We start from the raw sequence: 24,912 nt of genomic DNA, 5'->3' as shown, positions 1-24,912 counted from the left end.
TATCGAAAGGCCCCTACAAATCTGTTATTTTAAAATTACCAAAAAATTTTGACATCGATTAAGTGCAAGAAACCAAAAACGATAAATGAAAGAGACTGCAAATGATAAAAAAAGGAGAAACGATTTTTGTATGGATGACATTTTACAAGCACCTTTATGATTAATAACCCATCTGACTTTTGTATGGATGACATTTTTACGAGTATCTTCATGATTAATGATCATCTCCACGATCTGCTTTGACATAAATATAAAATTAGATTAGATTCCATAAATTTATGGAATCGAATCATTAATCACAAGGACATCAATGATCATCCGTACAAAAAGGAAAAAAAAACTCTAAAATGAACAGAAACTACAAAATAGAAAGTTTATCCGTAATTAAAAACTCTAGCGTTCTTTTTATCTTTAAGGCCACGTTTACAAAATAAAATAAAATAAAAATAAAAAACATATATTTTGAGGAAAAAATTCAGATAAATAAAAGAGACCAAAACCCTAAAAACCTCGTTTTCCTCTCACCCTCACGTGCCCCACGCGCCACTTATTCTTCTTCTTCTTCACGCCTGCTCGTCCCCCTCTCCACAGCTCAGTGTCGCCGCCGCCGCCGCCATCGTATTTCTTCTGCTCGTGCGGCCGGACCCTCCTTCTTAGTGGGCTGGCACTGCTTTTTCTACTCTATTGTTGTTACTGGTATTCTCCCATTTTCCATTATGATTTTCATCTCACGAAAAACCCAAACTAGGAAGTTCCTGATGAAAGAATAGAGGAGTTGTTTGATTTTTTTTTTGAATAAAGTAGACGAATGCGAACAGAGATAAGAAAAAGAAAAAGAAGAATAAACAGCCTCGCGGCAAACTGGGACGTGATTAGTGTTTGGATGTTCCATTTAGACTTGTGTTTGTTGCTTATGTTTATCAATTGAGGCTTTGATCATCTCTTTATCTCTTTGGTCTCGACTTAAAAGTTTCTTGTTTCTGCTACCATGGATTTTCCAGCATCTCCCTTATTCTTTATTATTAGAGAATCAGTCATCCAATTCTCTTTTAATTCCAAGCTTGTTGTCGTTATTTTGATAGCCGAACAACTTGAACCATATTTAGTTGGGAGAAGACATTGAGTATATAGTATACATTTTTTTGGTTGAAACAAGACCCATCTATATGCTCTGTATTTCATGCACCCATTTAAGACAATGGGAAAAGTTGTTTGCAATTGCTATCTCTTTGCTGCATGTAGGCCTCGACTAATGTTGCTCTATTGTATTTGTATGAGTATGCGTTTTTATAGAGGAGTGTTTGAAAGTCTTCGGTGGTAGACTATTGAAATTGAGTTGTATTTTCTGGGTTCTGCGTCCCAGTGAACATAGGGCATTGAAACATCTTATTATTTTTCAAATCAATATTTTTACTAGAACTACTCGGTGGACCTCTCTAGGTTAAGAGTTTGAAATTGGGTTTGGGGATAGCAGAGTAGGTTTCACCAATTGTTGAATGTTGATCATAGACTGAAGGTTAAATAATGAATATAATGCATCAACTTTGATGGTTGTGTCTATTTAGCCCGTAAACTTCAAGAAGTTTCGGTCATGTCTTTGAACTTTGATTTGTGATCATATAGAAATCATAGTTCTTATATTGTTAATTTAATGATGACATGACGTGTTTGTTAGTATTGAATAAGAGTTGATTGATTCGACACGATGTGGTAGATTGACGGTGATGTAAATGATGTTTGCAACATATATTCTTTTTCTGAAAGCAATGTATCAAATCTCCCCTGTAGAGCATAAACTTTATTTTATGAAGCTATGTGGTTTGTTTGTTTGTTTGTTGTTGTTGTTTTTTCTATGATACAAAACAAATACTATATTGAATGAGTCAGAGATGGAAAAGGGGAGATGAGATATCCCCAAAAGGCCAAAGGGCTATAGATAAGACTCCCAATCAACCATCATATGTACAAAATTGAAATTACAAAAAAAGCTAGAAAGAGAGCACCAGATAGAGGGAAATATAATTCCACAACTTTACCACGCTAGTCATCTTCTCTTTGATATAATTACAATCCCACACCAGAAGGATGCTGCGCGCTTTGTTATCCATTTTGTTTGCTACTTGGTGCCAAATCAACCAATATTTATCCAACAAACCTGCTATGTCATTATTTAGTCAAAATATGAATGATAGGGATTGAATTGTAATTAAAGGTTATGGAACACAATTAAAATTTTAGAGATTAAACAGGTACAATTGTCCAAAACAGTGTGTCATAAAAGAAGGTCAGCTTTGAGTTATAACTTATATGACCACATTTCTGTTTATATGTCTCAAGATAACATTGGAACATGACTTGAACATAGAAGCCGGGCATCTTTTCAGTTTTTCCATAGAAGTATTCAACAATATTCCAATGGTGAAGCAATTAGTTCGTAAACGAGGTGAGGATTCTTGATTTTCATTTTCTCTCTTTCTTCTTTTGTTGGGACTATGGCTTGATTGCTTAGCTGGTTCATAATGAAATACAGTTCTGAAATGACTATTTCTTTGTAGGAGTCAGCGAGGCCGAGGAACTTGAAGTTTTCACGGAGCAATCTAACTATGAAAATTTGTTAATGCAATTACGATCATGTAATAAGGATGTTGCTGCTTCATGTGTGAAAAGGTAGTATTCTTTAACTGGATCTTGATTATGAATTATTATTATAAAAAATGTGAATTCTGTTGTATGTGGTTTTTTTTTCCAATTTTCAAGAATATTTAAAGTTTGATTATTTTTGTTGCTTTGTATAAAATATAACTTCTGATTTCCTTGCTTTCTAAATTCTTTTGTAAATGACCTATCAAATAATTGGAAGACCGCTTATCAAGTAGTTTCCCAAGCATGGGTTCTCTCTACCTTGGACCCTTAGGATCTTGTTTTACCTTTTCCTTAGAACTGAATGACACAGTTGTTTTCCCTTTTCAATAAATCTTTTGAAGTTTCTTATATGAAAAAAGCATGGAGAGTATTTACGAGCTTTAGTTTGTCCAATTGTGCTTGATAGCTTTATCATTTAATTTGTCACAAATATGAAATCAATAGTATTTCCATTTGTTGGGGTTACATGCCATTAATAAGCATGATTTATTATTGAACTGTCCATGTTTCTATCATGATGCTTGCCATTTAGAGAAAGCTTCCACTAAGAGTTGGACCAATAACCAATCTGGACCTTTTGTGGACTTCGGTTTTAAAGACCTTTTGTAACTATTCTATAAACATTATTTTGCATAGCTGGAGTCCCTTCCTGTTGGGAGAGGTGCATTTTTTGTGGGCTGAGTTGTTGTTGTTGTTGTTTTCTTTTTTTTTTGGTATGCCCATGTGTTCTTTCATTTTTCTCAATGAAAGTTGTTGTTTCTATCATATAAAACAAACCAATCTTGCTAAAAAAATTAGAAGCAAGGCCATCAAAAGAATAAATATAAAAATTGATCCCGGCTATCTTGGATTAGCCATAGTTAATGTTGAGATTTGATGCTTCTTTAAAAAACTTGTAGTTTGAGTGGTTAAGTATGTATTGGAGGATATAGATGTGTGTGTGTGTGTGTGTGTATTTAGTAGGAAACATGAGAATTTCATTGTTGTGATGAAGTATACAAAAAGATTGGAGATCCTATCCAATGGATTACAGAAAACTTCTTCAATTGGTCATAAGACTAGTAAGACTGTAATCACATAAAGGGGGAACCAAATTACATCAATCAAGTGCTAAGAAACTAATAGATGTGAGGAAGGAATGTTGGTTTTGTTCTTTGTCATTGAAAATAGAACTACGCTCCAACCAAATGGACCGAAAGAATGCCCAAATAAAATTCAACCAAAGAATCTTCTCGGCACGCTTGAAACCATGAGCAGTGAAAACCATGCAAAGAAGCTCTCTAAGTCCATGGGGGAAAACCAGATTCCAACCAAACGCATCAATAATAAAATCCCATAAAATTGTGGCTTGCTAACACGAAATAAAAAGGTGATCTTTTGATTCCTTATCACTTTTACAAAGAATGCAGCAACTGGGGAAGTGGGAGATCCAAAGAGAACGCCTTTGAAGCTTGTCAAATGTATTTAATTGCCCAATTCCCAAATAAAAAACCTCACATTTTTTAATAATAGCCTTCCCAAATGGATTGGAAGACCTTACAGCCAATAATCCTGTAGATGGAAGAGCAGCAGTGAGAGATCTCGAGGTAAAGGTTCCAGAATTTCCAGTTTGGAACTCCTCACATCAGAGGACCCATTAAGAGTAATTGCCTCAAGTGTGTTCAGAAGGCCAGCCCATTTCTCTCTCTCCCAGTCCTTCATGTTTCTTCTAGGCCATATGTTCCAAGAAGCTATGTGTGGGTTCCACAAATTAGCCACTGTTTCATTTCTTTCCCCAAAAATTGCGTTTATTGGAGAATATATTATGTCTGTAAATTACCATGAGTGACATGTTTGCTAAATATACAAGTTGGGCAACACAATAATTCCTTCTATACTAGTTAGCTCGTGGAATCATAACTAGAAAAATATTCTTTATTATTTCTTTCTGCAAGTAGCTAATACACCTAAGTTATAGTTACCTTTTGAACTTACTCTTTTATGCATTGCCTTGTCCATGTCTTTCCCTAGACAAAGACAAGAAGAAGGAAAAAGTGACACAGAGGATGATGAGGATGACTGTTCTGAATCTTCTAGTGCATTAGAGGAGGAGGAAGAAGAAGAAGAAGAAGAAGAAGAAGAAGAAGGAGGAGGAGGAGGAGGTAAGAGTTATGTGGGCATCTCATGCATTGCTATCTTTCAATACCTTTTTTGATTTTTAATAATTTGGCTTGGTTTTAGAACTTGTAATCAGAATAATCCTTTGTTATGACGTGTTTCATTATTGGTTTTAAATGTATGGGGCAAGGAGTTGGTTATTATAATCATAAGTTATTATAGTTGGGTTATAATAGTTTGTGTTTGGGGTGTAGATTATTTTAGTTTGAATTATAATAGTATGTGTTTGAAGTGTAAACTATTTTAGTTTGAGAAGGAAATAGTAAACACTGTAACGAAGAATAAAAAAATAATGAATGTAAAATAGTAACACTATAGCAAATAGTAAATACTATAGCAAATAAGAGTTTTAAGATAATGTTGACTGTAGCTGGTTGGAGAATAGAAAATAATATTTACTATAGCAAGAGGTGGTTATTATAGTCTTAGGATAATCCTTGCCCCAAACACACCCTAAATTTTTCTTCTCGTTACGTGTATATACATTCATGGCTAAGATTATTAGACTATATTTAGCAGTAATGCTGTTTTATACAACCTTGATGGTTCCAGTTTATGTATTTTTTGGACTTGTTGGTAAATGGCAATAAAAAAAAACGATTTTTTCTCATTGTTTTTCTACCACCAAATAAAAAAATATGGGGAAAATTGAGTTCTGACCATGACCTCTCATCGACCTATCCCTATTATGTGCTTTGCTAGGAGCCCCTTTAGTATGTTAAACCATGAAAACACGGTGCCCATTGTCCGAAATTACAGATTTTGGAAATTCTTCTCATGTTTCACCACTTCTTTCTTGGTCGTTTTTGGAATATTGAGGTTTTGGCCCGTTGTTGTGGATAGACCTTAAAATTAGTTGTGAAGCACAATCTACTTTACTAGGGTTTACATACAATTTTGTTATGGGAAGTTTGAGCATTATGCTTTTAGTCTTTTGCCACTAGAATGTCATTCAACATTTCATTGAAGGATGCATGTTGCTTAAGAATATTCAAAATTGAAAATATGACCCTAAAAAAGATCTACTTTTATGTGTCAGAACACTTGAAATTCTCAATAGTTGGAGCTTCTTCCTCTAGTTTTCTTTTGGTGCCTCTGTTGTGTGCTTAAACCTCTGCTTATGTCTAGCCTAGTTTTGTAATATTTCATTCTTCTTAGAAAGTGGTTCTATGAAAAAAACAAAATTGAGTTGTAAAAAGTATTTTGAATTAGTTCTCACTGTTTTTTTCCCGTAGCATTTGAGCATTGTTTCTATAATCTTTTCTGTATAAAACTGACATAACCTGACTTTATTTTTTATATTATGTTTTCGATTCATCCCATATCAAATTGTTGTTTTTATTTTCATTTACATGAACTCTCAATATTGTAGTGACTGATGAGGGGTTTCGTAGAAGTCCATCTTTCGGGAACACTATGTATGAGCCAGTGCCAAACGTTGAAATTGATGATGACTCTGATAGCTCCGACATTGATAAGGAGAATGAACTTGAAGTTGGTTCTCACGGTGACCCTTCTACATCAGAGAGAACTAGGTTAGTCCATAATTTTTGGTGCATCAGCTAAATGGTGTCCTTATTTTTGAAATCTAATCTCATGTAATAAAAGTCTCTTCAAATATCCATTGTTCCCTTTCTTTAATTGGAACTATGAAGTCAGTGATTATAATTGCTTGTTTGGTTATTAAACTGTATTATTTGGATTTTACTAATTCTAAATTCAGGGTGTTCGTTGATTGGGTGAGGTGGTGCTTTGACCCTCAATGACTCTAGTTAGATTATAGTCTCTATCTGGTTGAGTTGGTTTAGTTGTTTATTTAGAAAGCACTTGAAAGATAGTAAATCACTAACACTTTGTGAGCTTATATGCCTGTTTTGATGTATAAAATTTAATATGTAAACTATTTATTTTAATATTTAAAAGTTCTAAGTTGAATTTTCATTAAATTTTGTGACGGGAAAAGTCAAACACGTGGAGATCATTTGGCTTCCCAATATGAATATATTTTCGTTTTATAGTCCGTGGCTTTTTTGGGGATGTATAACTCATCTCCCAGCTTTGCTATATGAATATATTTTCTGTTTCCTAAAAGAAATGGGAAATATGTACTTCAATACTTTACCACCAGTAGAATGCAATATTTTGTTAATTAATGATTTCAAGTTGTTCTTGTTTTACCCAAACCAGTTTGATAAGACTAATTATCCCAACTCAACTAATGGGTGCTGGGTTCGATTTTTAAGTTTTGGCGACTAGATGAGGACAATTTTCGGTGGGTGTTTTTGATAGGAGAGTTTAGTATGGACGTACGGTAACTGAAAGGATGTTGGTTGGAGTGGAAGAGCATGGTTGTGGCCTTTCAATCCCGTATGATTATTATTATAATTGTTTTCTTGTGAAAAGTTTTAATTCTTGTTAAAAGAAAAATTGTTTCTTAAAAAGAAAACTAAGAATTAAGTAAACCCTGTGGCTGTAGGGATCATAGTCATAAGATCTATTTTTTTATATGCCATTTATGCAGTTCTTTTAACAAACACATGGAGCACAAGTTATCTAAAGAAGAGGTTGAGAATTTCCTCAAAATGAAATGGAAATATACATGGGCGGTTCCTGCAGTAGGAATGTCAAACTGCAAGTGGTCAGGTACCGGAGAGTGCTTTTTAGAGGTATTTTAATATCTATAGAGTTTTTGCAATTTGATTTATTTTTGTGATCCCCCCCTTTTGAGAAGAAAATTCTCGAGTTCTTATGATTGTTTAATGTTAAATATTTTTATTCTTTATGTTTCAGGAACTCGACGTTAAATCTAGTAATTATGATCTTAAGCTAAGGTTATATGAGCACTGGTTGGATATGTACAAGACATCTGGAGGCACTGACTTCCATTCGTCGAGACAAAGATCTTTCTTTTCCTTTTGTGAGTTCTTTTTGGGGTATATATATGCTTATATGGTTATGCATACACATGGTTTTTAGATATATTGCCGCATACTGTCACAAGCTTTCAGGTTCTCTCCTGGCGAAAGGTTTCTTTTGTGGGATAAGAAATGAATATTTCACTAACATATTCTAATTCATTTCTTCCCATAAACATATTTGTAAGTATAGGTTAAAATGAGTTTTTTACGTTAGACTCCAAATGGATGGATGGAATAGGAAAAGAAACATAGGTATGATGCAGGAGTAAGCATTGATCGTACACAAAAAGTCTCAGTTGGAGTTGAGAGCCTGCCTTCTCTGAAATCACAATTGATGTACAGTATTTCTTAGTATTCTAGTCAAAAGGCAGAGACGTTAGCTTCTTTGTTGTCTTTCCAATCTGTGGTTCTTTCCCTATAGTGTAGAGACCTACATTTATAATCCCTTGATATGATCAACTCATCCGAGGACCAATTCTTAACGTTGTGTAACTAGTTGGATCTTTGCAAAATTGTTATCTCAAAAGGATTCTCCTTTTCCAACCTACAATCATGTTTCTCTCTAACTCAATCTTTTCATATAAACATGTCCTCGTCAGAGAGAAAAAACTGCTGCATGAAATTATGATGCTGGAAGTTTCAAGCTTTGCATTAGTTGTTGTGATGTTTAGCCGACTTGTGGAGAGTGCTTGCTGCTAATAAGTTGAGAAGTTATATATATATTTGATATATGTGAGTAATTGGGCTAGCTTACACCACCTCAACTATTTTCATGGAACAACACCTACTACATGTGGTTGTCAAGGTAACTCCTAGTCATAGGGTATTGAACCCTAGGTAGGTAACCACCATGGCATTAACCCATTCTCTCTAAACCCTTTATTATTTACATGACCCTTAAGTAGGCAAGCCAAAAAAAAAGTTGAGTAGTGATATTTACTTAACTTTCTACTTTTTATAATTTACATGACCCTTGTTATCTACCACTAGGCAACTCGTTTGAAGGATTATCGTGTCACTATTTTTTCCGCATTTGTTGTTCCCTTTCTCCCTATGAGGGAGCTCTAGTTTTTTCCTCTCTTTGGAAGGTAGAAATTCCTAAGAAAGTGAAGTTCTTTGCTTGGCAAGTCTTATGCGGTAGAGTGAACACCAAGGATCCTATCCAACCCATAAAAGAGTTGGAATAGTTATATTGACTTAATCTATTAGGCTCTTTATTGTTTACATGGCGTTTTTTTACTACAAAACCATACTGTTTGAAGGATTTTCTTGTCACTTCGATTTCCACATTCTTTGTTCCCTTTCTCCCGTTCAGTTGCCTCTGTTTTTTCCTCTCTTTGAAAGGTGAATGTTCCCAAGTTTCTTTGCTAGGCAGGTTTTACATGTCAAAGTGACACCGAGGATTGTATCTTCTGGCATTTTTTCATGTGTCTGTAGTGGGGTGTCTTTTGTCATATGCAGGAGTAGGATCTTAGCCATCTCTTATGGGGTTGCCAGTTTTCTTATTCCTCGTGGATTTGGTTTTTTAGGGTATTTAGGGTTGTTGTGGTGCGTAATAGGGATTGTATACCCAAACAAGCCAAAGATATGATTAAGGAGTACTTCCTCTATCTGCTCCTTAGAAAGAAGAGTGGTTTCTTATTAAGCTATTATGTGTACATATATAGAAAGAATAGCTTTCATTGAGGAAAAAGAATAAAAAGAATAAAAAAATATGAGATACAAAAAACCAAGGCCACAAAACTGCACTAAAGAAGATTAAGTTCTTACCTGGGAAGTTTTACTCGATCGTGTGAACACCTTGGATCAACACTTGAGAAAGTTGCCCTTGTTAGTTGGGCTGTTTGCTGTTTTCTCCGTTGGAAGGCAAAGGAAGACATGGATTGCCTTCTTTGGGATTGTGAGCTTGCAAGATCTGTTTGAGTTCATTTCTTTTAGGTGTTTGGCATTTCGTTAGCTCTTCAGAGGGACGTCAAAGATATGATCGGAGAGTTCCTCTTCTATTTGCCTCTTTGGGAGAAGGGTCGTTCTATGGCTTGTAGGAGTGTGTGTGATGTTATGGGACTTGTGGGGCGAGAGAAATATTAAAGTTTTAGAGGCATTTAGAGGGATCCTAGTGAGATTTGGTCTCTGGTGCAAATTCATCTATGGTGGTATTGATTTTGCTGGATTGCTAAAAGCAGTAAGTTTGGCTGTCAAGAGTGGTGAAATATTTGTATTTGTGGATTTCGTTCTCGTAATTGTTTGTTTGTGTATGTGCATGCTTGCGTGGATACACTTTGCTTATCCTTATAATTTTCTTTTAGGCAACAGCTACCGGGATATACTGTACTGCAACAAGAAACCCTTTTATTTGAAAGGTCTTGAAGAGGACTCGAGGATCGTGGATTCATATATTATGCATTCCGTATGTGCATGCCTCTATCTCCTTATGGAACTTCATTTAGAATACTTGTTTGTTCTGGTGAATGATCACAGGAAAAATATGTTTTGCAGTTGAATCATGTTTTCAAAACTAGAGACCTCATCATGAAGAATGATTCTAAAGTAGCCAAGCATCAAGACTGTGCTGAGATTCTTAGTGGAGAGAAATTTCTTGATCATGGATTTACTCGTCCAAAGGTTGTAACAGTGGCCGCTTTTCATAATATTTTTATTCGCCATACTGAAAAGGCTTTGAATGTCACACTACAACTAGTTGTTTTTGACCCCCTTATTTCATGAATTTTTTGTTAGGACCTGGAGGCAGTTTTATCTATTTTTGTTCCAATTTTTTATATTATTTAGATTTGTTAACTTTCAAATTACATTTATGCTTACCCATTGTGATTAGCTCATGGGGCATGTTTGCTGAACGTTTAATGGGGAGATTTATGCTTTGGCTTGTAATTAACTCAAGAGTTTTGTTTGTTTTGTCAGACAAAAAAAAGTTAAATTCTTTGTTGCAACGATTTGCTTCAGGTTCTGATTTTATTGCCCCTTGCAAGCATTGCACTTCGTGTAATTAAAAGGCTTTTGCATCTTACCCCATCAGCAAACAAGGTACATTTCTTTTTACGGAAGGATAATGTTTGTGATGAACTATATAACTTGAAGAACTAGCTTTCCCGTGCATTTTTAGCACACTGCTACTATATTCCATGCTCACATGATCTCAGTTGGTACCTTAGTGTAAATTTTGTAGGACATATGTGCTAGGTTATTTTCCGGAACTTAATATGTTACTGACTTTGAAGGCATCTACTTGGGTTGTCCTCAGATTTAATCTATGTCAAGATTGCTGTATTAGTTGACAATAATCATATATGTATGCAGAAAAAACTGTTTATATCATTTGAATCATATTGGACATGTGGTGGGGGTAGGAAAATATGCCTTTTGTAGTATCTCTTCATTTCATTCACCTATTATCAAATGGTGTTCTTTTTTTTTTTTTTTTCCTCCCTTCCCATTCATGTGCACTTGTATGAATTTGAACACATGTTAATAGGATTATGAACACATGCAAATGCACTTGTCAGAATAAACCGGCAACACACGTTGCATGCACTGTCACGGTCATGCTTGTTCAGGGCGTATTGCCCATGGCCGCATGTTCGCCTCTACCTCTTTTTACTATGCTTTCATCCTATGTATTTTCTTTTGCTAGGTAGTTTGCTTTTATATACTTTTCTTAGTGTGTGACCGCTCGCCCATTTCCATATGCAAGGGTGACGGATATGTTTTTGTTCGGAATGCACTATATGGGGGTAAGACTAATCATCATATCCTCATACCAGTGAGTTGTATGCTATAAATTCGCGTTGTTGCTTATTGCTTTCTAGCTGTAAGACTAATCTTCTTTGCTTAAGCATGCTTTCAAATGTTTGCGAAAACCTTTTCCTCTAAAACCCGTTTTCTAAAACATTTTCTCAAGAACGGGGTGGAGGTTGTGAGATACGTCCATTGTGCCATCGACTATTCGGATTTGGATCGGCCGACTTGTTTGAGGGTGAGAACAAGTGCCGCAGGATTGTCTTGAGACCCTTGCGAGTGTGCGATTGTGACACACTGCATGTCTAGCAATGAGGAACACCACAAAGTTGAAGGAAACAACTGGATGTTCAACCATAGCCAAGATACGTAGCTCCATCTTTAACCTTTTGCCTTTGATTTTTAGGTTACAGTGGAGCATCTTGACCGTCTATACAAAGATTTTGGAAATGGAGATGTTGGGAAGAACGAAGATATGGTTGAATTATCTCTTAATGACCAGAGTTCCAGCTCTCAAAAATCTTCAAAACCTTCTGACTTTCAAGCACTCTTTGGTGGGAATAATGAGGATCTCTTTATGATCGGTATCAAGTTCACCAGGTGAATTACACATGCACTATAGTTCTATTCAAATTCATTTTTTTGGCAGGAAGTCTCATGACCGTCTAATATGGTAGTTTCATGAAATGTTTATTTTTACATATGATCTGAAAGTGCTATAGGCTTTTTACTCTCTCTTCTCAACAATTGATTATATGTTTATCATTTTAATTTTTCTTTTTTGTTTTTGCTTGCGGCTAAATTATAGGGGTTTCCAAAAAAATAATTGTAATGCTTTTTGTTGTGGGTTTTTATTTTATTTTTTCCCTCTTAATAATTAATTTTTTTATATATATAAAATTTAAATTAATTAATTACTTAAATAATTAAAAATAAGTAAATTTGTTTATTGATATATATTTTTCATCCAATCAAAATAAATATATTTTTTGACTTATTCGTACCAATTTTTCTTTTTTGTAGGAAGAGCATTAAGTTGTTCAGTGATTTCTATTCATCGGATATCATTGTTGCTTCTCCCCTTGGTCTGATAACAGTGAGTTATTTTCTTCGTCAACTTTAAGAATCCTTTCTTTACCCCGTAAATTTATATTTCCACTATATCTGAGGCAATATTCGCGTACTTTGATTAACTGATTATCTGCAGTGTTATGAATTTTTCAAATGTTCTCCATGATGATATTCTGGCTCATATTTCGAGAATCTGCTGAGTTTCTAATATTTATAGTGAAAATGGACCCCACCAATTATGCTTTTGTCAGTAATGTAGAAGTCAATGAGCCATTGAGTATTATTGGTTGATATATTTACTTGTAGCTAAGAAAGTGTCTTTCCTTAATCCCTTGAATTTCTGGGGAACCGTATAACATAGGCACATAATTACTGTCTTAGTTGTATGATAATATGTTTAGGGGTCAGGGATCCTTTATCATCCAATTGCAACTTGCAAGACTGTTGTAAGAATTTTAGCTGGAAACAGTTTAGGGTTCAATAGGATTTTGGAGATTTAATGTGGTTTTGTGTCTGCTGAAATTTTATTTACCACTGTCTTATTTCTGCATTAATGACGCTATTGGCCTGTTCAGTGTTCAAGACATTTTATTTTTAAACTACTTTATAATCGAGAAATTTGTTTTGTTTTTTTTTTGTTTCTCAAGGATCATTTTTCTTTTTGTTTGTTTGTACAGATATTCCTATGTGTCCCTCCCCCCCTTTACCCCTCTTTTTACTTGTTTTTATTTTTATTTTTATAATAGCACTAGAATTAATTTCTGATAGATATTTATTGCTGGTTGGTACATTGGCATATTTTGATTCAACATGCAATGACAACATTTTATGTCAGAAACTTGGCGAAATAGAGCAAAACAAGGAGAAAGATGTCGATTATCTTTCTTCCATTGAGGTATTATTTCTGTGCTACAAGTGTATTCTAGTGTAGCTCCTCTTTTCCTGTATATGTGACTTATATGAATATTGTGCTTCATTGAACAGGTTCTAATCATTGATCATGCAGATATTATAGCAATGCAGGTACTTTGCTTTTCTACTAAATTAGAAACTTTGTTTATAGGCTTTATGCTGCGTAATAACCTGGAGCTTTCTCTCTAATGAAACTAGAACTGGTCCCATGTGAATACTGTTATTGAACACATGAATAAGATACCCTCGAAGCAGCATGGAACTGATGTGATGCGGATAAGGCAGTGGTATGTTCCAGATTATCTTTGTTCAGATATATATTTCCCTGTCTTAGGACTAACTGTACTCCACTCAATAACCTTTTCATCTTTTTTCTCTTTTCTTTATTATTTTTGTAAGCTTGTTTTCCACAATTTACATTTCATTCCAATTTTCATTTCATTCCAATTTTCATTTATAAACTTTGTGGATTGATTTGAAAATTGAAATTTTTATTTTTCTATGGTCTATTATAGTGTGTATGTTAGAGTATTGATATAATTAAATTTACTCTAACCCATCTGTTTAAGCTTTTGAGTTTATTGATGATTTAACATGCAATGCTTTTGAGATGGTAAAGTATATTGTTTAGGAATTGTTCGTAGTTTTAAGGTTCCTTGGGTAGGGTTCCTGGTTTCCTGTCCACCCATCACATTATTTTACTCTACCTGATTTCATTAGGTATACACGACTGAAAATTTTATCCCATCATCTAAATGTATAAAATCTCTTTCATATTGTAGGTATCTTGATGGATATGCAAGGTTATATAGGCAGTCGATAGTTTTGGGTTTCCACTCAAACCCTGGTAAGGTGTCTATATGTTTGTATATAATCCAATCTGTGTAGCTCAATTTCTTGAATCTCCAAATAACTTTTGGATTTTTAATTTTCTAACTCGATTTAGTGCCATGTGAGTGAGAGTATTCTCTTGTTGGGTCCAAAACTCAATTTCATTAATATATGTGAAAACTGATGATTGCTTTCGGCCAATGCAGACCTATATGGCTTGGCTTGATAAAATTGTAGAAGTGGGGTCTTTGATTTGATATCACTTGAGCAAGAGGGTTCTCCTATGTAAATTGTTGAATCACGTATAAACAATTCTTTTTAACCGTACAAGGTGTAATTTCTTTTGCAATATCATTGCAACACAGAGTGACTCATCCTCCCATAAGGATGTCTTTTGAGAAAGAAAAGTTTGGAGTCATCAACAACAATATTGGGTGTGAATCATGGTGATTAGTCTTCTAATAATAATAAGTTTGTTTACATCATGGACAATTGTGAGCAGGGAAAGTGTTCGAACACATAATATGAACACTTGAAAAATTTACCCTATTTTATCTAGGTATCTATGCTAATAAGAATAATAATGGTCTTAAAAAATCTCATTTTGTTTAGTTTTAACAGTTGTGCATCAATTAATTGAGATTTTTAGGTAACATATCAGAAGTAGAAATTACAAATTTGGCAAAGCCGCAAAAGATGATAGGTAAGAATAAAATAGTAACACAAATAAGTAATGAATAAAAGGGAATTTAAGAAACAAAAATAAATGTATTGGATCAAGTAATACTATCTGCAAATACAATTGCATAACACACCACGTCGTGCTGTGCAATTATCCAGAATGGTGTTTTAGATTTTTCCCTTTTTATAAATTATTGGTTTATTCTAAGGAAAATTAATTAGTTTTCTGATGTTCAGATCTTTTATGAATAAAGTATTCATACAGCATCAATTCTTTTATCATACTCCTCATGATTCCTATGAAGTATTTTAACTTTTTCCATACCCATTTTTTGCCAGATATAAATGGGTTTTTCAATCGCTACTGCAACAACTTCGAAGGAAAGGTGCATCTCCTTCCTTTGTTACATTATTGTAGTGGAGAAATTTCATTTTCTCTCTCTAATCGTTGTCTTAATTCTTATTTGATTCCATGGATAGTTTTTTGAGTGTGAGACAAGAATAATACAGACCAATTTGAGGAGTCAAATGCTCTTTTCATGCTATATTTGAATTGCATTTTAAAATTTTGCTGAGAATATGATGCTTGTGCATGTCAGAAAATTCATATCACCCCATTGGCCTATTTATACTTGGACTCTTTAATTTTTATTTTATTTTTCATTCTTTTTTGGAATTCCTTTCTTTCCTACTTTATGAATCTCTGCACATTGGTTAAGCATGCCAGTTGAGTTTGACCTGTTGTTCTTATAAGCATCTTTTCATTTTCATTAATTTTATTCTTCCCATTGAATATACACATTTTCTTAAATAGTTATTTTGATTAAATCAATGGCCAGGCATCCTTTAGGCATTGGAGTAGAATTGAAAATTGTACAAGATATGATAATAGAAACAGTAAATGATAATCTCCTTTTCTATCATGTCACAGATATCTATCTTTCTCATTTTCTTCTCTCCTACCTTGTAACTTGGCCTGGCTTCAGAGAATCACCAAAAATTTGGCCTTTTTATTTATTTTTATTTTTTTTGGACCTATTACATACTATTAAGGGCTGTTTTCAAATAGAGGAAAATGAACCAAAATATTTACAAATAATAGCAAAATATCACGGTCTATCTGTGATAGATCGCGATAGACAGTAATAGACTACTATCCGTGTCTATCAATATTATTTTTTAAAATAATTTCCCTACTATTAAATGGAGATGGCCATTAATCTCTTAAGGCGAGTCGAGATCTTTTGTTTTACTGATTCTCTGTGACTTTGATTCGATTTATCTCCATTTACTATATATCCTCAATGTTCAATGTGACATTTGGTAGGTGAGGTTGTTATGTGAATACAAAGGCATCCTTCCAAAAGTTGTGCTCCAAGTGCGGCAGGTTTGTCTACTCTATTGTCCCTTCTCTTTTTATTGTTCCTCTTGTAGCAGTTGTTTTGAATAATATTGAGCGGCTTCTTACAAAAGCACCTTAAAGTTGTTTAAAGCACTTTTAAAATTTTAACATGTAGCCAAACCTCTTGTAAGTTGATGTTCATGAAGGTTCATCTTAGGTACTTTTCTTGTGTGTATACATTTGATTCAGGTGTACGAAAGATTTGATGCAGACTCTATAGCTGATGTTGATGATGCTCGTCTTGAATACTTTTCTAAGAAGGTTAGTTTCTTGTATTTTTGGGAAAAACTTAGCAGAAACGAGATTAAATATCTTTATTATTGAATATTGATATGATGATTTAAAGGGTTTCTTCTTCAGGTGTTTCCAAAGATAAACGAATCTAGTCAGGTAACAATATTTTACTACTAATGATGTTATCTTAGATGTTGAGATAAGTCTACTTGCGAGATTGTCGAAGCCTTATCTATACTTATTTTATTTACTTTTTTTGCCTTATCTTACCCTGGAATTTGGCACTTCAGGGTGGAGTCATGCTATTCATTAGTTCTTACTTTGAGTTTGTCCGAGTTCGGAACTTTTTGAAGGCGCAGAACGCTTCATTCTGTCTCCTTGGGGAGTAAGAAGCCAATCGTTTTACTTCTAAATTGATGCATAATTTTTTAAATTAGTTTTAAATTTTTTCTTCACTGTTGTCATGCATAATGATCTAGTTTTATTCTTTAGGTATACAAAGCAAAGTGATATATCACGAGCGCGAAATTGGTTTTTTGAGGGAAAGCGGAAGATCATATTATACACAGAGAGAGCTCATTTTTATCACAGATATAAGGTTATTTTAGGGCTGTGTACATTTCTCAAGAGCTCAATTTTGACTGCATTATTGTATATTTGTTATCTGCCACTGAGAATTATTTGCATGTGTATCCATTTTGTGTGGAACGTTAAGAACTAACGTCCATTTACCAGAATGAAAGAATATAAAGGAAAGACCAACTGTTTAAGAAAAGAAAAGAAAGACTAGGAGATTAGATATCTAGCCACTCGAAACTACTTGGTTGAAAAAGGTTCCTCTTGTTGGCTGTGATCCTATACAATTATAATTAGAAGAAAATGAAGACTCTTCAAAGATTACTTTAAGTATTCTCGACCGTTTTAATTTCCTTGCTGTATTTTTAGTTCTTTGCAGCTTCTGTTTGTGAAGCTTTTCCTTGTCTTTTCTCATTAGTATTAACCTTTTGCTAGCCTTTAAGGGCTCATCAATTTTGTTGGATGTGATGAGGGTGCTATGGGGGTGTCAACCTAGTTGAGATGCCCGGGTGCGCCTGCTGATCCTATGTTTTCTTTCTTGGTTATTTGTATTTGCCTTTTTTTTCCAAGTACACATCTCTTGTACTAAATCTTAATGATTAATAAAGGCCGTATCCTTTTCAAAAAAAAAACTTTAAGAATTACCTAAAATTTTAATCATCTCCCATACATCCTCTAAATCCACTCCACTTGAAATTTTTTAATCACAACCTTAACTTGTATTAGACCATGATAATTGAACTTTAAATTTAAAGGGATGCCGACAATGAAGTTGTTTTGAGCAGTTCAAATAATTTCTTAGGAAGGGTCAATAGAAACTAAATTCATTAAAAGTTTTGCCCCAACATCTCATAGCTGAATGGTATTTAAAGGAGAGATTGCTTTAGTTCTGTTTATGTTTGCTCAGAAAACACCAAATTTTATGGAGAATTGTGTTTTATATTTTTCCTGATTGTATTTGTTTCATTAGTCATTGATTTTAGAAGTAAGTAATATTTAGTCATCGATTTTAGTAGTTTCCATTACTTTTGCTCCTCGGTAATAGTATACAAATTGTTATCATTGACCATGCTATTTCCTCTTGGTCGTAGATTCGTGGCATACAAAACTTAATAATGTATTCCCTTCCAGAGAGGAAAGAGTTTTACCCCGAGGTAAATACAATGATGGTCTACTGAACTAGTTATTATAATGTTATGTTCCACCATATCTTTGAGTTCATTATGACATCCTCACCCCAATTCTTCAGATTGTAAATATGCTTGATGAATCCCAGAACATGACATGTAGGGTTCTATTTTCTCCTTTTGATCAGCTCCGGGTAAGTGTTGCTGTGCTGTACCGTTGTACTCTTTTACTATCTTTTCTATTTCAAAAATGGGGTGCAGATTCGAACCTCTGATGAGATGATAGGTGTTATAATTAATTGTGCTAATGCTCATATTTACAACTTGTTCTGTTGTACTTGTTGTCTATATTATGTTAGCTGGAGAGAATAGTTGGAACTGTAACAGCAAAAAGGATGGCAACATCAGAGAAAAAAGTCTTTATATTTTGCTGAAGTCCAATTTAGCTGCCATCAAGCTTGCTGAAGGATAGGAACAACCATGTGACGATCTCTATAAAATGAAAGAATGCTATGTTCCTTAATTTCAAAATCTCTTTGCGGTGAAGAGTCAGTTCTGTTTATTCTTTGGCCCTCCAATTAAGTGATTTTTTTTTCATAATTTCTGATTGTTATTTTTATGTAGTATATGTATTTGAGATTTTTTTATGTTTATTGTCAAAGTTGAGGAAGAAACGAATTTTTATGTAGCTTCAAATTTTCAAACATTATGATTCCACAATAAACTGAATCATATTCTGTAACAACTAATGTTTAGAAGTAAGTAATATTTAGAGTTCGAGCAATTCTTTTTCAATTTAAGTACGTTGAGATTTTCATCTTTTTCCGTTTATTTTTAGTAGTAGCTCAACAGTTGGGCTATATATGAAATGCTATAGATGAACCAATAAAAATACCATACTTAAAAAATCTTGTAGTGTGGCCAGTAGCTAAGGGTACGTTTGATATCTATTTGCCTTTTGCCTTTTGTTTTTGTTTTAATTCTTCTCTGGGAAGTCTTTAAAAAAATGTAAAGTTACTTCTTAGGGAGCGTTTGGTGCGTGATAAAAGTAGAGGATTGAGTTGAATTGATAATTATTATCTAAAGAGTTAAATTATCTGGAGAGTTAAATTGTCTATGTTTGTTGTGTAGAGTTGAGTTGAGTCGGTTGTCTGTGTTTGGTGTGTAGAATTGAATTGAGTTAAGTTTGAAAGTCTGTGTTTGAGTGTAAGATTGAGTTGAGTTGAAGTATCTGATACAGTTTTTTTAAATGATATTTCTTTTTTGTGTTTTCTTTTCTTTTATTTTTTGCTTTGCTTTGCTATTGTTGATTAATCTTTAATTATATACCTATTTTCTCAAATCTTTTATGGCATAAATGGAACAATTTCATTTTTTTTTATCTCAATTTGTAAAACACGGTAGATTATTTTCAATGTATTCTTTTCAAAGATTGTAATAATTTTAATTCTCTTCAATCTGTAAAATACATCACTAAAATACATGTCATATTGATGCTTAATTACTAATGAATTGGTATATTGTATATATGTATATTGAATCTTGCTAACTTGACATTATTATTTCACATGTTGTACACATAAACGTTGAATAACTGGATAACTTAACAGTTTATGTCTATATAATATGGATCGTATATGTGGAACTGAAATTGTATAGGGAATAACTACCCTCCATTTCATAATGATGGTGAGAATGTGAGTGTAGTATAGTTATATTATTTTGAACATCACAAAATTTCTATTAAACGATCACATGTGACAATTTCAAAAAACAAATTCACAAAATATGTGTTTTCGGGTTAAAATATTAAGTGGCCAGTCGAGTGCGTCTGAGCAAGTAGGTGTGTGCAGTATCATAGTCGTTTGTCTTTTGGTGGACAAACGAAAGGTCTGTTTTTGGGATTGTCTAAAATTTATTATAATAGTATACAATTTAAGCATAATTTAAAGTTGGTTTGTAATGATAGTTTCGAGACTTACTTAACCTTACTTAACCTTACTTAGAACAACTCTATGTAATTAATATAATAAATATCAACTTGAAATGTAATATATGCATATTAAAACAAAACACTACTTTCATATTATAAAATAATTTGGATAATTGGTTTTAGTCAATATTTGATGGTTAAATTTTTTGAAACAGTTATATAGTGGACAAAAAATGTAAAGAAAAATACAAAAGTACCTAAAATTATTTCTAGGAAAGCCCTTGTCATCTCACACCCAAAAAATAAGAAATTTGGCCAAACACTTTCATATGTATAGTTAATTTTCAAAGTTTATTTTAAGAACTTTTTCATTTTATTACTATATCTTCTTTATTTTCAAAGTTTCAATTTATATTTTTTGAATTATTTCATGTGTGTAGTTTTAAAAATTTAGTTAAAACTTAAATTAAAACTTAAAAAGGATAAATAAAAACATCAATAAAAACCTAATAACTTTGAATATGGTATCAATAAAAACATCAAACTAAAAATCAATTTATCCTAAATTTAGTTATTATTATTCTCCTTTTGTTAGCACGTTTTTAAAATAAATACAGTAGTTTATTTAAAATTTTCTTTTTATTGCTATGTTTTCTTTATTTTCAAAGTTTCAATCTATATTGTTTGAATTATTTCATATGTGTAGTTTTAAAATCTTAACTAAAACTTAAAAAAGATAAATAAAAACATCAATAGAAACCTATTAACTTTGAATATGATATAGTAAAAACATCAAACTAAAAATCATTTTATCCTAAATTTAGTTATTATTCTTCTTTTGTTAGCATGTTTTTAAAGTAAATACAACGGGTTAATAATAAATAACTTGGAAAAATTTTCAATTTATACATTTTAATATTTGTATAAATTTAAACTGTAAAATAATAATTGTATCAACTGAAATTTTGAACTTCTCGTAAGTATATTAATTAGTACTCCTTTAGACTTATTTTAAAGGGTTCTTTTTAAATATATTTACAATATATAACAAAATTTTAGAACTATCAATGATAGAAATCTATCGATGTTTATCCGCGTTTATTATTGATAGTTCTAAAATTTTTCTATATCTTATAAATATTTTCAACAGTTTTACTATTTGAAATAATTTTTCTATTTTAAAAATATCATGCAAAACATATAATTATTTATAGATTAATAAAATGGACAATTATAATTGATGCACAAACAATTTTCAAAGTAAGTTTAAATTGATTCGTTTGTGAAAATGTAGGAATTTAATTTACAAAATTATAAGTTTGACCCTGTGTTTATCCAAATCAAACATAATGGAAGATGTAAGTTAATATACTTTTGAGAAAACTTAGGATTTAAATTCATTCATTTGATAATTCAAAATTTAAATTGATACAACCCAGATTTTAATATTATAAAATAATATTTTTCCTAATAACTTTTTATTATAATAGTCTTCTTGAAGAAAAAGAGGATAAAAAAGAAATCCAATATTCTCACAAGGGAGAAAATGTAGGAAAATGTTCAACATACAAGTTAAAAATAAGTAACCATAATACATTACAACTAAATAGTCTCCAACAAGTACAACAAAGAATAGACAATAACAAAGATCATTCCGAATGTAAAAACTCACGAACCTTAAACTAGTTACGAAAGGTATGTTCGATTAGTTTGGGCTCTACACGGAAGAAAAAGAAGTGTAGTTAGACCATAGTGCATACGATTGAAGTAGTAATAAAATATACGAGATCATACCTTTGTTTATGTTCAGAGTGAATGAAGGTCGAGTCGGTCCACAACTAGGGGGACAAAATAATCGGTTCAAGGCCTAACAAAAACATAAAAATGTTAGTGACATATCTTACTTTGATTATAAAGAAAGGAGGATGCATATCTTATATGAACGGAATACGTTGAAATTAGAGGTGGAAGAAGGAAACAAAGTATATGGAAACAAAGTATATTGCAAGTTGCAACCGTCAGACAACACATATGAGAATGTTTATCGGTTTAAAAGAAAATTGAAATAAAAAGGAAGGATCAGGGACGTATCAACATACTTTATCAAAGAAGTCTGTGGAGAAGTCTCAGGGAGAGATTGGTATAAGTAGAGGATACAATAAATATGATTGGTGAGGAAAGTTAGGTACAGTTAGTGCACCTAACTTCAATAAATTCAGGTAAACCCATAATAAAAACAGTCAACTCAGAAATAAATAAATTAAGTAATGGTCAGGTCAATACTAGTGGTTGGGCTAGAAATGGACATAAATACAACATAATATCTAACACATGAAAGGACATAATAATACATATGAGAAGGCCTCATGATTTCAAGAAGTTATTTCATTGGAACAAATCCAATTCCAAGCAAAGAAAATAAACAGTTTCAACACTTCTAAAATTGAAGTCAAATTTAAATGTACAATTAAATTATTTCAATACTGAAAACAAATTCAATGGAACGAAGAAAAAAAAAATCCTTCAACAGAGTTAGAATAGAAAAAAAATTGAAAGGAAATAAAATTAAAGCAGAATTTATACTCAAAAGATAAGGAAAAACAGATTGAAAGGAAATAAAAAAAAAATCATTCAAAAAATAAGGAAAACCAGAGATGTATGCCTTTTTGTAATCTAAAAATGAAAAGGCAATAAAATTAAAACAGAAATCATGAAAGGTAATAGAATTAAAACAGAAATCATACCCTAATATGAGACTGTTGGTTTTTAGAACAAATCATCATTGACCCTTAGAAAAAAGAAAAGAAAAGAAAATAGACCTTTTGTTGGGGCAGATTGACCCCTACCAAGCTCTAATAACACGGTTAGCATCCCTTACCACGGATCCACTTGCCATCCCATTTCGATGGAAAAGCATAAGAAAAAGGGCAAGGGGAGGGCACGTGATTTAATATTGAAGCGACAAGAGAAAATCTGGATAAAAAAAGTATGGAATAGGAAATAGAATAGATATGGAAGGAAGAACAGAGACGAATTAAATACAATATAAATGGATAAAGAAAATATAACCCATTCGAGTTCGTGGAAACAAAAGTGGAAGCTAATTGTGAGAGCTGAAGAACAAATTATAGGAGTAAATCCTAGGTAGTCACAAACATGTAAGCTATATCAGAATAGTCAGAAATCAAACGAAGTACAAAGCCAATAGTAATCGAAAAAATAAAACATGCAAGGAAGAATATGACATAAGGAAATCAAGAGGACAACACACAAATCTAAACAAAAAAAACTAGATCTATATAAAATCGTTCATGTATACTAAAAAAATAGTTAGATCTACCAAGAAAATGGTTAGATCTACCGAAATATCTTTAGATCTACTAGAAAAGCGTTCATATCTACCAAATCTGAGAAGAAACCAAAGAAATCTAAGAGGAATAAACATACAAAGAAACAAAAAGAAAAAAAAAATAGACATGCAAACGAACCAAAGAAGAACGACGAAAGAAAGGAGAAGATGAGAAAAGAGAGAGGTGAGTAATGAAAAAGTGTGAGGGAAGAGAGGGGGTAGAGTAATTAAAACGCTACAAATGGGGAGTGAAACAGGGGTTTAAAACCCACCGTTTTAATTTGAGCGTCCATCAAACACGGGGTGGGCTTTTTAAGCCTACCTAATCCAACTCCAACCCACCCAACAACCCGTTAATTTCTAGGGGAATTAGAGCGTATGACAAAATTTAAGGTTTTGTTTTGAAAAATGGCAAAATCACCCAAGATAAGATTTATGGTAATTCACGTGACATGCACATGACCACAAATTTCTAAATTCCTGATTTGCCCTTGTCTGGTTCATAGTTATTATTGATGAAACTACAAATACAATGTAATTGTAGAATAAAACACAAGATCGAGTTATGTACACAGAGTAATTGCTGATTTTCCTCAAGAACGACTCCCTATTTTGTTTATGTAGTTAACATAATCTCCATATTTTATTATTAATTTAGATTTTGTTTAACCACTTTTTGAGTTAATCTCACCTGTATTAAATATCTAGATTTTTCTACCAAATTAATATTTTAAATATCCATATATTATTAAATTTTATTTTATCTAATCAAATTTCAAATTTTATCCAAATCTTTGAATGGTTTTTAGTTACTTTTTACATATTCAATTTTATTTAAATCATTGAATTGTTTTTCATAATGTTTTACATATATTCTTAATAAATTAACTGTATATTTCTCATATTCTTGAAGGATTAAATTTTTTTATATACTATTTTTGTTATTATTTTAACGAATTTTATAATTATATATATATATATATATATATATATATATATATATATATATATTATTCTTAAATAAAATAGCTATATATTTCTCATATCCTTGAATGACCAATTTTTTTACGAAGTGATATTATTTTTTCCAAATGGTTAAAATATTCTTCAAAATTTTTTTTGATCAATTTTAAGCACTTATCATACTATTATATTTATGTTTATATAAAATTTCACAATTAACTAACATATAGTTATACATATGTAATAGTAATATGAAGCTATGGATTTAATTTATTTTACATTTACACATACATCGTAATTGTAATGTATAACTTATGAGATTTTAACCATAATTTTTTTATCGTTATTTATAACAAATTTTG

General features: G+C 32.3%; 1 protein-coding gene and 1 long non-coding RNA gene across 4 annotated transcripts; one reads left to right on the top strand and one right to left on the bottom strand.

The window, feature by feature from the left end:
• The first annotated feature begins 476 nt into the window (after positions 1 to 476).
• LOC120071164 (U3 small nucleolar RNA-associated protein 25) lies at positions 477 to 19,100 on the top strand. Of its 3 annotated transcripts, none has more exons than XM_039023271.1 (25): positions 478 to 696; positions 2,385 to 2,443; positions 2,556 to 2,667; positions 4,654 to 4,784; positions 6,173 to 6,335; positions 7,322 to 7,466; positions 7,591 to 7,717; positions 10,025 to 10,125; positions 10,215 to 10,340; positions 10,680 to 10,760; positions 11,878 to 12,071; positions 12,495 to 12,567; positions 13,378 to 13,437; positions 13,527 to 13,565; positions 13,653 to 13,741; positions 14,237 to 14,301; positions 15,306 to 15,352; positions 16,294 to 16,353; positions 16,558 to 16,629; positions 16,729 to 16,758; positions 16,893 to 16,987; positions 17,095 to 17,200; positions 18,270 to 18,332; positions 18,428 to 18,499; positions 18,665 to 19,100. In XM_039023271.1, exons 2-25 carry the CDS (start codon positions 2,416 to 2,418, stop codon positions 18,737 to 18,739), a joined length of 2,154 nt encoding a protein of 717 aa, XP_038879199.1. In that variant the 5' UTR covers positions 478 to 696; positions 2,385 to 2,415; the 3' UTR covers positions 18,740 to 19,100. The 3 variants fall into 3 exon arrangements, 2 of the variants coding, with proteins under 2 accessions (XP_038879199.1, XP_038879198.1); XM_039023270.1 differs by having other exon boundaries at positions 2,338 to 2,443; XR_005480168.1 differs by lacking the exons at positions 18,270 to 18,332; positions 18,428 to 18,499; positions 18,665 to 19,100 and having other exon boundaries at positions 477 to 696; positions 2,338 to 2,443; positions 16,715 to 16,758; positions 17,095 to 17,140.
• A 2,710-nt stretch (positions 19,101 to 21,810) lies between these two features.
• LOC120071712 lies at positions 21,811 to 23,909 on the bottom strand. The gene is made up of 2 exons (XR_005480316.1): positions 22,033 to 23,909; positions 21,811 to 21,955 (listed from the first exon to the last, which is right to left on the bottom strand). It is a non-coding gene; the product is annotated as an uncharacterized LOC120071712 (long non-coding RNA).
• Between the last annotated feature and the right edge of the window lie 1,003 nt (positions 23,910 to 24,912).

Source organism: Benincasa hispida, chromosome 2 (assembly GCF_009727055.1).
Source record: "Benincasa hispida cultivar B227 chromosome 2, ASM972705v1, whole genome shotgun sequence".
In the NCBI taxonomy this organism is placed as follows: Eukaryota; Viridiplantae; Streptophyta; class Magnoliopsida; order Cucurbitales; family Cucurbitaceae; genus Benincasa; species Benincasa hispida.
This window is presented reverse-complemented; position numbering and strand designations above follow the sequence as displayed.